We start from the raw sequence: 12268 nt of genomic DNA on the forward strand, positions 1-12268 counted from the left end.
CACGCTTTAGCTATTGTGGACAATGCTGCTACGAACATTGGGGTGCATATGGCCCTTCTCTTCACTACATCTGTATCTTTGGGGTAAACACCCAGTAGTGCAATATCTGGGTCATAGGGTAGCTCAATTTTTAACNTGCAATGGCTGGGTCATAGGGTAGTTCAATTTTTAACTTTTTAAGGGACCTCCACACTGTTTTCCAGAGTGGCTGTACCAACTTGCATTCCCACCAACAATGTAGGAGGGATCCCCTTTCTCCACATCCTCTCCAACAATTGTTGTTTCTTGCCTTGTCTATCTTTGCCATTCTAACTGGCGTAAGGTGGTATCCTCAGTGTGGTTTTGATTTGAATTTCCCTGACGGCTAATGATTTTGAACATTTTTCATGTGTCTGTTAGCCTTTTGTATGTCTTCATTGGAAAAGTGTCTGTTCATATCTTCTGCCCATTTTATGATTTGTTTATTTGTTTCTCGTGTATTGAGTTTGAGAAGTTCTTTGTAGATCTTGGATACCAGTCCTTTATCTGTGGTGTCCTTTGCAAATATATTCTCCCATTCCGTGGGCTGTCTCTTAGTTTTTTTGACTGTTTCCTTGGCTGTGCAGAAGCTCTTTATCCTGATAAAGTCCCATAAGTTCATTTTATCTTTTATTTCTCTTGCCTTTGGCGATGTGTCGTGAAAAAGGTTGCTCTGGCCGATGTCATAGAAGTTGTTGCCTATGTTCTCCTCTAGAATTTTGATGGATTCCTGTCTCACATTGAGGTCTTTCATCCATTTGGAGTTTATTTTTGTGTATGGTGTGAGAGAGTGGTCAAGTTTCATTCTTTTGCATGTAGCTGTCCAATTTTCCCAGCACCATTTATTGAAGAGACTGTCTTTTTTCCACCGGATGTTTTTTCCTGCTTTATCAAAGATTAGTTGCCCAAAGAGCCGAGGGTCCATTTCTGGGTTCTCTATTCTGTTCCATTGGTCGATGTGTCTGTTTTTGTGCCAGTACCATGCTGTCTTTGTGATCACAGCTTTGTAGTACAGCTCGAAATCCGGCATTGTGATGCCCCCAGCTTTGTTTTTCCTTTTCAACAGTTCCTTGGAGATTCGGGGCCTTTTCTGGTTCCATACAAATTTAAGGACTATTTGTTCCAGTTCTTTGAAAAATGTCCTCGGTATTTTGATCGGGATAGCATTGAAAGTGTAGATTGCTCTGGGTAGTATGGACATTTTAACTATGTTAATTCTTCCAATCCATGAGCATGGAATATTTTTCCATCTTTTTATGTCTTCCTCAATATCTTTCAAAAGTGATCTATAGTTTCTAGGATATAGGTCCTTTACGTCTCTGGTTAAGTTAATTCCAAGGTAACGTATGGTTTTTGGTGTTATTGTAAATGGGATGGATTCCCTAATTTCTCTTTCTTCAGTCTCGTTATTCGTGTATAGAAATGCAACTGATTTCTGGGCATTGATTTTGTATCCTGCCACCTTACTGAATTGTTCTATAACTTCTAATAGTTTGGGAGTGGATTCCTTTGGGTTTTCCATATAGAGTATCATGTCATCTGCAAAGAGAGACAGTTTGACTTCTTCTTTGCCGATTTGGATACCTTTGATCCCTTTTTGTCTTCTGATTGCTGTTGCAAGGACTTCTAGTACTATGTTGAATAATAGTGGCGAGAGTGGGCATCCTTGTCGTGTTCCTGATCTTAAGGGAAAGGCTTCCAGCTTTTCCCCATTGAGAATAATGCTTGCAGTAGGCTTTTCATAGATGGCTTTTATGAGATTGAGAAATGTACCCTCTATTCCTACACTCTGAAGGGTTTTAATCAGGAAAGGATGCTGTATTTTGTCAAATGCTTTTTCTGCATCAATTGAGAGGATCATATGGTTCTTGAGTCTTTTCTTGTTGATATGATGTATCACATTGATTGATTTGCGAGTGTTGAACCATGCTTGCATCCCAGGTATGAATCCCACTTGGTCATGATGGATAATCCTTTTAATGTACTGTTGGATTCTATTAGCAAGGATCTTGTTGAGGATTTTGGCATCCATATTCATTAGAGAAATCGGTCTGTAATTCTCCTTTTTGAGGGGGTCTTTGCCTGGTTTGGGGATCAAGGTAATATTAGCCTCATAGAATGAGTTTGGTAGCTTTCCTTCTGTTTCTATTTTTTGAAATAGCTTTAGGAGAATAGGTATTATTTCTTCTTTGAATGTTTGGTAGAATTCCCCAGGAAAACCGTCTGGGCCTGGAGTTTTATTATTTGGAAGGTTGTTTATCACTGACTCAATTTCTTCATAGTTAATTGGCCTATTTAAGAAATCTATTTCTTCCTGTTTCAGTCTTGGTAGTTTATAGGTTTCCAGGAAGGCCTCCATCTCTTCCAGATTGTTTAGTTTTTTGGCATATAGCTGTTGATAAAAGTTTCTAATAATCCTTGCAATTTCAATGGTGCTGGTCGTGACCTCTCCCTTTTCAGTCATAATTTTAATAATCTCAGTCCTTTCTCTTTGTTTTTGGACAAGTTTTGCCAGTGGTCTATCAATTTTATGGATTCTCTCAAAGAACCAGCTTCTAGTCCTGTTGATCTGCTCTACTGTGCTTCTGGTTTCTAATTCATTGATTTCTGCTCTAATCTTGGTCAACTCCTTCCTTGTCAGTGGGTTAGGCCTGTCCCTCTGTTGCTGTTCCAGTTTCTTGAGGTGAGAATATAGAAACTGCATTTTAGATTTTTCTATTCTTTTGAGTGAGGCTTGGATGGCTATGTATTTCCCCCTTAGGACTGCCTTTGCAGTATCCCATAGGTTTTGGACCGTTGTGTATTCATTCTCGTTGGTCTCCATAAATTGTTTAATTTGTTTTTTGATTTCCTGGTTTATCGAGTCATTCTTGAGCAGGATGGTTCTTAGCCTCCAAGTGTTTGAGTTTCTTCCAGGTTTTTCCTTGTGGTTGAGTTCCAATTTCAGAGCGTTGTGGTCTGAGAATATGCAGGGGATAATTTCAATCTTTTGGTATTGGCTGAGACCTGTTTTGTGTCCCAGAGCATGATCTATTCTTGAGAATGTTCCATGGGCATTTGAATAGAATGAGTATTCTTTGGTTCTGGGGTGTAGTGTTCTATATATATCTATGAGGTCCAACTCGTCGAGTATGGCATTCAAAGCCTTTGATTCTTTGCTTAGTTTTTGCCAGGGTGTTCTGTCTATTTCTGATAGTGGGGTGTTGAGGTCCCCTACTATTACTGTGTTCTTATCTATATGTCTCTTTATTTTGGTTAAGAGTTGGCTTGTGTATCTTGCTGCTCCCCTGTTGGGGGCATATATATTAATAATTGTCATATCCACTTGTTGAATACTTCCTTTAAGAATAATATAGTGCCCTTCTGTATCTCTCTCTATGGCCTCTAGTTTAAAATCCAGTCTATCTGATATGAGAATTGCTACTCCAGCTTTCTTTTGAGGTCCATTTGCGTGGAAGATGGTACTCCATCCCCTTACTCTAAGTCTGAATGCATCTTTGGGTTCAAAATGAGTCTCTTGTAGACAGCAAATGGATGGGTCATGTCTTTTTATCCAATCTGCAACCCTGTGGCGTTTTATGGGAGCATTTAAACCATTCACATTGGCACTGAGAACTGAGAGAGAATTTTTTAATGATGCCATTTCTCTTTAAAGTCTTTGTATCGGTTGTGACTTGCTGCTCTGTATCACTCTTGGGGCCTTTTTACCTTTATAGAGCCCCCCTTAATATCTCCTGTAGGGCTGGTTTCGTGGTTACGAAATTGGTTAATGATTGGCGATTTTGGAACGTCTTTATTTCTCCATCAATTCTGAATGACAGCTTTGCTGGATAAAGGATCCTTGGCTGCATGTTTTTCTCTGAAAGAGCTTTAAAAATGCCCCCCCAAGCCTTTCTCTCATTCCAGGTCTGTGTAGACAGGTCTGACGTAATTCTGATACCTTTGCCTTGGTACGTGAGAAATTTCTTTGCCCTGGCCGCTTTCAATACTTTATCCTTGGATCTAATATTTGCGAATTGCACTATGATGTGACGTGGCGTAGATTTGTCGTGGTTGAGCTTGGGAGGGGTCCTCTCTGCCTCTTGGACACGAATGCTTGTTTCCCTTGCTAGATTAGGGAAGTTTTCAGCTACAATTTGTTCAAATATCTCTTCTAGACTTCTGTTTTTCTCCACCCCCTCAGGGATGCCGATGATTCTGACATTGGATAGTTTCATTGAGTCAGTAATCTCCCGTAATCTACATTCATGGGCATGGACTTTTCTAAGTCCAGCTTCTATTTTCGTTTTTTCCTCTACTAACCCATCCTCCAATTCGCTAATACATTATCTGCTTCGGTGACACTCGCCGTCAGAGCCTCTAGTTTTGCCTGCATTTGGCTCATAGAATTTTTAATTTCTGCCAGATTCGCTCTCATTTCCATCCTTAGGGATTCTATATTCTCAGTAACATTTTCGTTAATACTTTTTTCAAGTCTACTCGTCATTTTGACCATTGTCACTCTGAATTCTATTTCTGATAATTTGGTTACATTTATATCCATTATTTCTGTGGCAGAGGCCACAGACTCACTGTCTTTTCTTTGCTGGGGGGGCTTCTCCTTCTTGTCATTCTGATGAGGAGAGGTTGTGGGGTTGTCCAGAGCCCAAATTATTGATTGGGACCCAGGCCTTGTGCCCTTGTTTTATAGAGATCTTAGGGATGTGGGCTTCTTCTTTAAAGATTTTATTTATTTATTTATTTATGTGGCAGAGAGCCAACCAGCGAGAGAGGGAACACAAGCAGGGAAGTGCGAGAGGAAGAAGCAGGCTCCCAGCGGAGGAGCCCGACGAGGGACTCCTTTCCTGAACGCCAGGGTCACGCCCTGAGCCGGAGACAGGTGCTCAATGACTGCACCACCTGGGCACCCCGGGTTGTGGGCTTCTTGATTTTTCAGCCTTCCTTCTGGGGGAGATGCCTGCCATGCCGATACTCAGGAAACCCTGTTTGGGTAGAGTCGCCGTGTCCCCTGCGAGGGGGGATGGGGATGGGCACGCTGTGAGCCGGTATTTCTGGGCTTTTGTTTTCTGGTGGCTTTCCCTGGTGGTCTGCTGTGCCTCTTCTGAAAGTCAGAGCATTAGCGGCCGAATCTCAGTCTCTGTCACAGAACAGAGGGATTGCGGCCCATTCTCCACTGATGTCCTGGCCACTTTAACTCTGTTACTGTTGGTGCTGCTCAACCCTGCAGCATCCCGGGATATGCGCCGCACACCTGGCGTCCTAGCCCTCACTTCCACGCTGGCGCATCTCTGTCCTTTGTGTTTCTAAAGCCGCCAGCCACCAGCCACTCCACGCGTGCTCCCGGAGGTCCCGGTCTCAGTCTGGATCCAGTGAGCACCCTGGAGTTCCGGAGTTCCGTGAGATGCCTGGTGGCGCGTGCTCCTGGCTCACGGTCTCAGTCTGTTGTGTTGCGGGTGCCGTCCGCATGTCCGCCCGCTCCCTCGTGCAGGTGGCTACCGCTTCCCGGCGCCCGAACGCGGCAGCTCCCTCCCCCTTCCGTTTATCTTCTGATTTCTGTGCGCAGTTTCACTCTTCCCCGCTTGGTACCTCAATACTCAGCGCTGGAGATGTTCATTTGTAGAGATCCAGACGTATCTTCCTGCGTCTCAGGCTGATTCCGTGGATGTTCCTAGACATCTGCTTTCTTAAATGCATACCCTTCCCTGAATGCTTATTTGAATGTACTTTCAAATCAGTCCGTGAACATTTGACATCTCCTCTGCACTGAAAATAAACGTTATTCTTCACAGGTATTCAAGTCATGAAAGATCAGGAATGATGTGGAACCTTCCCCACACAGGCAGGCAGACAGTGGCCATGACAAGTATGTAACGTGGGATCCCAGACTGGATCTAGATCACTGGTTGATAGAACAGGTTGTAACTCGGGAACAGCCAGATGATGAGATGCAAAGGGCCATGTGTGAGGAAGGGGGCACCTGTCTCCCCAAACCCCCACGTGTCCGCCATCCTGGAAGCTCTCTGAACCCCCTCCTCCTTTTCTAGGGATGCTTCCCATCCCAGTCTTCTCTTTTTTTCTTAATTACTCCAGCTGAAGATTTGTCAATTTTGTTTATCCCTCCAAAAAAATGGCTCTTAGTTTCATTGATTTTTTTCCCCTATTGTCTCTTTAGTCTCTATTTTAGCTATTTCCACTATGATCTTTATTATTTGCTTCCTTCTGCTAACTTGGGCTTAGTTTGTTCTTTTTCTAATTCCTTTTGGTGTAAAATTAGGTTGTTTATTTGAGATCTTTCTCTTATTTTTGGCATTTATTGCTAAAAATTTTCCTTGTAGAACTGCTTTCCTGTATCCTATAAGTTTTGGTGTGTTTTGTTTTCATTTCCATTTGTTTCAAGATACTATATGATTCCCCTTTTGGTTTCTTCTTTGATCCATTAGTTGTTCAGAATTGTGTTGTTTAATTTCCACATATTTGTGAATTTTCCAGTTTTTCTCCTGTTACTGATTTTTAGTGTAATAGCACTGTGGTCAGAAAAGATACTAGAAATAGTTTCAATCTTCTTGCTTTGTGTTCCAACATATGACCTATCCTGGAGAATGTTTTGTATGCACTTAAGTATGTGTATTCTGGTTTCTTGAATGGAATGTTCTATATATGTCTGTTAGGTCCATTTGGTCTGTAGTGTTATTTACGTCCACTGTTATTAGTTCTGTCTAGATGATTTCTCTAATGCTGAAAATGGGGTATTTAAGTGTCTTGCTACTATTGTATTGGCTTCTATTTCTCCCTCCAGTTCTAATATTCGCTTTAAATATTTAGGTGCTCCAGTGTTGGTGGTTATGTATTTATAATTGTTATATCCTCTTGATAAATTGACCCCTTTATCACTATATTGTGACTTTTTCCTCTTGCCACTGATTTTGACTAAAAGTCTGTTTTATCTGACGTTAGTGTAGTGCATGGAATATCTTTTTCCGTACCTTCAATTCCTGCCTATGTGTATCCATAAAGCTAAAGAGAGTGTCTCATATAGACCACATATTTTGGATCTCGTTTTTTATCTCTTTAGCCCCTTTTGTGTCTTTTGATTGAATAATTACTTTATTTACATTTAAATTAATTGTTGGTAAGTACTTACTATTGCCTTTTTATATCGTTTTCTGTATTTTGCAGTTCCTCTGTTTTTTCATCTCTTAATTTGTATTATTTTTTGTAAAATTTTTATGTGCTTTAATTCTTTTCTCTTTACCTTTTATGTAAATACTATAGATTTTTTTTTCTTTTTGGTTACCATGAGGCTTGTGTAAAAACATCTTAGAGATATAACAGTCTATTTTAAGCTGATAGCAACTCACTTTCAATCACATACAAATACTCAACAGTTTTACTTCTCTTCCCCCAACATTTTATGATATCGTCAAATTTTGAATCTTTATATATTGTGTATCTGTTAACAAATTATTGTAGCTATAATTTTTTTAAATATTGTCTTCAGTTTTTATAATAGAGATAAAAGTGATTTATATACAACCATTATAGTACTGGGGTATTCTGAATTTAACTATATATTTACTCTTATGAGTGAGTTTTATGCTTTTATGTTTTTATGTTGTTACATAGTGTCCTTTCATTTCCACTTGAACTCCCTTTAACATTTTTTGTAACAGCAGGTTTAGTGATAATGAACTCCCTTAGCTACTCTTTGTCTTTATATCTTTCCTTCATTTCTGAAGGACAGTTTTGCTGGGTATAGTATTCTTGGTTGGCAGTTCCCCCCCCCTTTCATTACTTTGAATATATCACTCCACTGCCTCCTGGCCTGCTAGATTTCTGCAGAGAAATCCACTGATAGTCTTATGTGGGTTCCTTTGTAGTGTCAAATTGCTTTTCCCTTGTTGCTTTCAAAATTATCTCCTTGTCTTTGACTTTAAACATTTTGATTATAATGTTTCTCAGAGTAATCTTTGGGTTGATCTTGCTTGGGTTCCTTTGAGCTTCCTGTACCTGGATGTCTACATCTTTTCCAGGATTTGGGAAGTTTTCAGCTGTTTTTGTTTGTTTGTTTGTTTTGTTTTTGTTTTTAAATGATCTTTCTTCTTCTTTCTCCTCTTCTTTATCTTCTGGGACTCTCATGATGCCAATGATCATTTGCTTGTTGGTATTGCATAATTTACCTAGGCTTTCTTCACTCTTTCTTCTTTTTGTTCCTCTAAGTGGGTAATTTCAGATGATTTGTCTTTGAGTTTGCTAATTCTTTTGTGTGATCAGGGCTGTTATTGAAGCTCTGTTTTGAATTTTTCATTTCTGGCGTTGTATTCTTGAACTCTAGGATTTTTCTGTTTGGTTCTTTTTCATAGTTTCTGTTTCTTTATTAAATGCATTTTGTTCATGAATTGTTCTCCTGTTTTTGTTTAGCTATCTATNCTCTGTTTTGAATTTTTCATTTCTGGCGTTGTATTCTTGAACTCTAGGATTTTTCTGTTTGGTTCTTTTTCAGTTTCTGTTTCTTTATTAAATGCATTTTGTTCATGAATTGTTCTCCTGTTTTTGTTTAGCTATCTACGTTCTTTTGCATTTTCATCCAGGCTTTTAAAGATGATTATTTTTATTTCTTTGCTGGGCAAATCATAGATCTCCATTTCTTTGGGGTCCCTTACTGGAGTGCTATCAGTGTTCTTTGGTGGTGTCATATATGTTTGATTCTTCATGATCCATGTTGCCTTGCACTGGCGTCTATGCATTTGTAGGAGAAAACACCTCTTTCAGTCTTTATAGACTGGAAGATAAAGACCTTTTCTTGTCCCATTCCCTGGGCTGGTACTGTTATCTCCAGACTTGCAGCCAGTTATGAGGCTGTCACTGGATCTGCAGTGGAGTCTGTGATTGGGCTTGTTACTAGAGCTTAGGCCAGTATGGATCACTTCTGGTTCCTGGGTGCTTGCAACTGCCTCTAGTACCTTGTCAGTAGGGTGGTACTAGACAAGGGTCCACATGTAGGTCCTCTTATCATTTGAGTAGTCAGCGGGCCTGTGATCAGGTAAATGGTGGGTGTGGCTCCCGTCAGATCCTCGGGAGAACTGCTGCCTAGTTACTGGATGGCTTCCTTGGTGGGCAGGATTGATCCTTAACTGTGGCTAAGAGGTGCTGGAACTGAGCCTCATGGCTGTTTCACATTCCACAGCCAAGATTAAGGTTTGTAGACCTGGCTCTGGGATACAGATGGGATATCTCCTTCCAAGTCACTGGATAGGTTGGATTGGTCCCTGACCATGGCCAGATGGGCTAAGCCAAGTACAGGGCCCTTTCAGGATCTTTTGGGGTACAGTTGTTTTTCTTACCAGGTTCCCTGTACCTATAGGACTGCTCATGGATTGAGGCTGGGAGGGGTTGGTACCCAGTATAGGGATCTCTGGGAGTAAAAACAGGAGTGTCTCCTTCTAGGTCTCTGTGGCAGCAGGACTATTCACAGATTGCAGTTGGAGGAGATGGAGTTGAATATAGGACCCTTTCAGAGTCATCAGGTTTGTAGCCAGGAATGTTTCCCACTGCAGTCCTGGACTCTCAGGACTGTTGGATGACTACGACTGTGAGGAGGCTGGGCTCATGTTTTGGCCCTTTCAGGATCCCTGTGAGCACAGATGGGAGTGTCTGCAGCCTGGTTCTCATGCCAACAGGCCTACTTGTGGACTGTGACTGGAAGGCCTGGGGAGTAGAGGATGAGTCCCTTTCCAGATTTTTAGATGCACAGATGGGAATGTCTTCTGCTGGGACCCTGGACCCTCAGAACTGCTGGCAGACTGACAGACTGTTGCTGTGAGGAAGATGGAGCCACTGTAGGGCCCTTTCAGGATCTTTAGGGGCACAGACAAGAGTGTCTCCAAAAGGGTCCATATACCAGCAAGATTATTCCTAGACTGGTTGGGGTGGGCTGGAGCCCAGTTATAAGGCCATTTCAAAATCTTTGGTCTGCCTGAATTTGGTGGGGTTACCTCCAGTGGTCCCACACTGTAGCCAAGAAGAGCTAGAGCTGGTTCAAATACCACTTCTGGATCCACAGCTGAAATGAGGTCTATATGACAATCACCTGATATGTGGGTGATGCTTTCAGGTCTCTTGGCATATAACACACGCTGGTGACAGACCCCAAGCTGAATAGGCTATCTATAGCTGAGTTCTCAGGGGTACAGAGGTATTTCTGTTTCTGTAGCTGAGACTGCAGTCAGGAAATCAGCTGCCTGGGGTAAGTAAGCTTGCCTTCCCAAAACAACTCTCTTCATTCTTGGACTGCACTGTGGTTTGGCAGTCTCCTATCTAGGTCTGGAAGCTCCCAAGAAGGCACTTTTGTTTGTGCATGGATGGAAAATTATTGTTGTCAAGGAGGGGATATGTGTAAGAGATGTCCTATTTGGCCATCTTGTTGATGTCCTATGCTATGTAATATAATTTGTATCAACTAAGATTTTTGACCCTTAGTTTTTACTTTAATCATTAGTATTTGTATTAATTAAAATGTTAGAATCCTTGACTTTTAATATATTAGACTTGGGAGACCTGGCGTTGATTGTTATTGCCAACATGAAAGTGGTGCAGCTGTCCTGCAGCTCCAATTCTTGATCAATGAGGTAAGGATTTTCTTGACTATTTCTCACAGAGACATACAAACTACATTAGTTGATGTGACCTTTTTTATATTATGATATATAAAATATATTTTTATTTATGCTATTTTTTATGTATTCTAAATGTTTAAAGATATATATATGTGCAATATTATTCATGGTCACATTTCTTATAAAAAACTACTTCAGTATTTGTCAATTTATTAAATTTTAAAGGAGAAAGGTTGCATATACCAGAAGATTGTTATTATTATGCAGCATAATTTACAGATATTTGTTTACATGTTTTTTAAAAAATTACTAAAACTCTCGTTGCTCCATTGACTATTAAACTTTCTTCAGCGTACTAATTTTAATTATATAATCAGCATTAACTTCATGTTTTGCCCTTATCTTTCATGAAATAACTTTTTCAGTTATTTACCTATGGGTTCTGCTATCTGTATATATATTCAGATATATTTATTGGTACATATATGCATTTGTATTAATTTATATATCCATAGCTATTATGACAATTGGCTCCCTACCCTAACCCTATTCTATAGACCTGTGGTGATGAGGAACTTCCCAAAGACAAAGTATGTATTTATAAAGCTTTGTAAAGTTACAGATCTTCCATTAGTTAAAGGCTTCTTAAGGCCTTATGGATTCATGTTTTTTACTCACGTTTTAAGTGGATCATTGTGTCTTTTAGATCTGTTTTCAATTAAGTGAGCTGTCAAGCAAAAATGCCTTAAAATTTTGTTCCATACCAAATTCAGGCACTTAGCAGACTGAACTCAATGCCTTGAGAAAAAAAAAATGAAGTACTGCTGGTTGTTTTCTTATGGAATGAATGATCTTTTTTTTTAATATCTCCATATATTTTCATAAGTTTTTCTCTAAGAATTTTATAATCATAAACATGGGTAAAATGGTTCATAGAATTTGCTATCAGAGACACTTAAGGCATGAAAAATTTGTGATGTTGACGGATGTCCACCTTTTACCTCTCTCGGTTCAAACTCTTTCTCAGAAGTCAGTGGGATTCTCCTCATTGACAAACCTAGCATATTTTACCTTGTAGGTATACTTGCTATGGGGTACCACAATGAGAGAAGGAGATAAGGAAAAAAGGGAAACTAAAAAAAATATTTTATTGTAATACTTGTCATTAGTATTTAGAATGCCAACCTTTTTGAAGTCTCAGTGTTACTCTGTAGCTCCTATTGGAGAGATCTCAGCCTTCCGCATGGCTGTGTACTAGCAGGCATAACTTGTTTCCAGGTGGTTTTCTTTGGTTTTGATCCTCTGAGAATCATCTTCAAGTCCCTAACTTTGCCTCTGTGCTGAATAACTAAGTAAAAAGACAAGCCTTCAACATGTTTTTGTTGTTTACATTGTCTAGCCTGAACTAGAACCCTGCACTCAATTTCTTTACCTTTTCCCAAACTTCCTAGTCTCTGACCTCAAGGCTGGTGTTTCTATTCAGTTTTTAATGTTTTCATAGATCTTTATTACTTGTGCTTATGGATTCAATTTGCTTTTATAGATAAGCCCTTGATGTGCTTACTTTCATGTGTCTTATAATCTCTGTTGGTGTTGTTATGCTCACTGGTCCTATCCACATCCCTCCAAAATGATAA

The 12268-nt window shown here is 40.0% G+C and overlaps 1 protein-coding gene across 1 annotated transcript in view; it reads left to right on the forward strand.

Annotated features, from left to right (window-relative positions):
- STXBP5L (syntaxin binding protein 5 like) overlaps window positions 1-12268 on the forward strand; it is a 404610-nt gene that overhangs the window by 128474 nt on the left and 263868 nt on the right. The window contains exon 4 of the mRNA XM_034659194.1: window positions 10562-10643. Coding sequence (XP_034515085.1) covers window positions 10562-10643 — 82 coding nt within the window. The remainder of the gene's footprint in view (window positions 1-10561; window positions 10644-12268) is intronic.

This window comes from Ailuropoda melanoleuca, chromosome 1 (assembly GCF_002007445.2).
Source record: "Ailuropoda melanoleuca isolate Jingjing chromosome 1, ASM200744v2, whole genome shotgun sequence".
In the NCBI taxonomy this organism is placed as follows: domain Eukaryota; kingdom Metazoa; phylum Chordata; class Mammalia; order Carnivora; family Ursidae; genus Ailuropoda; species Ailuropoda melanoleuca.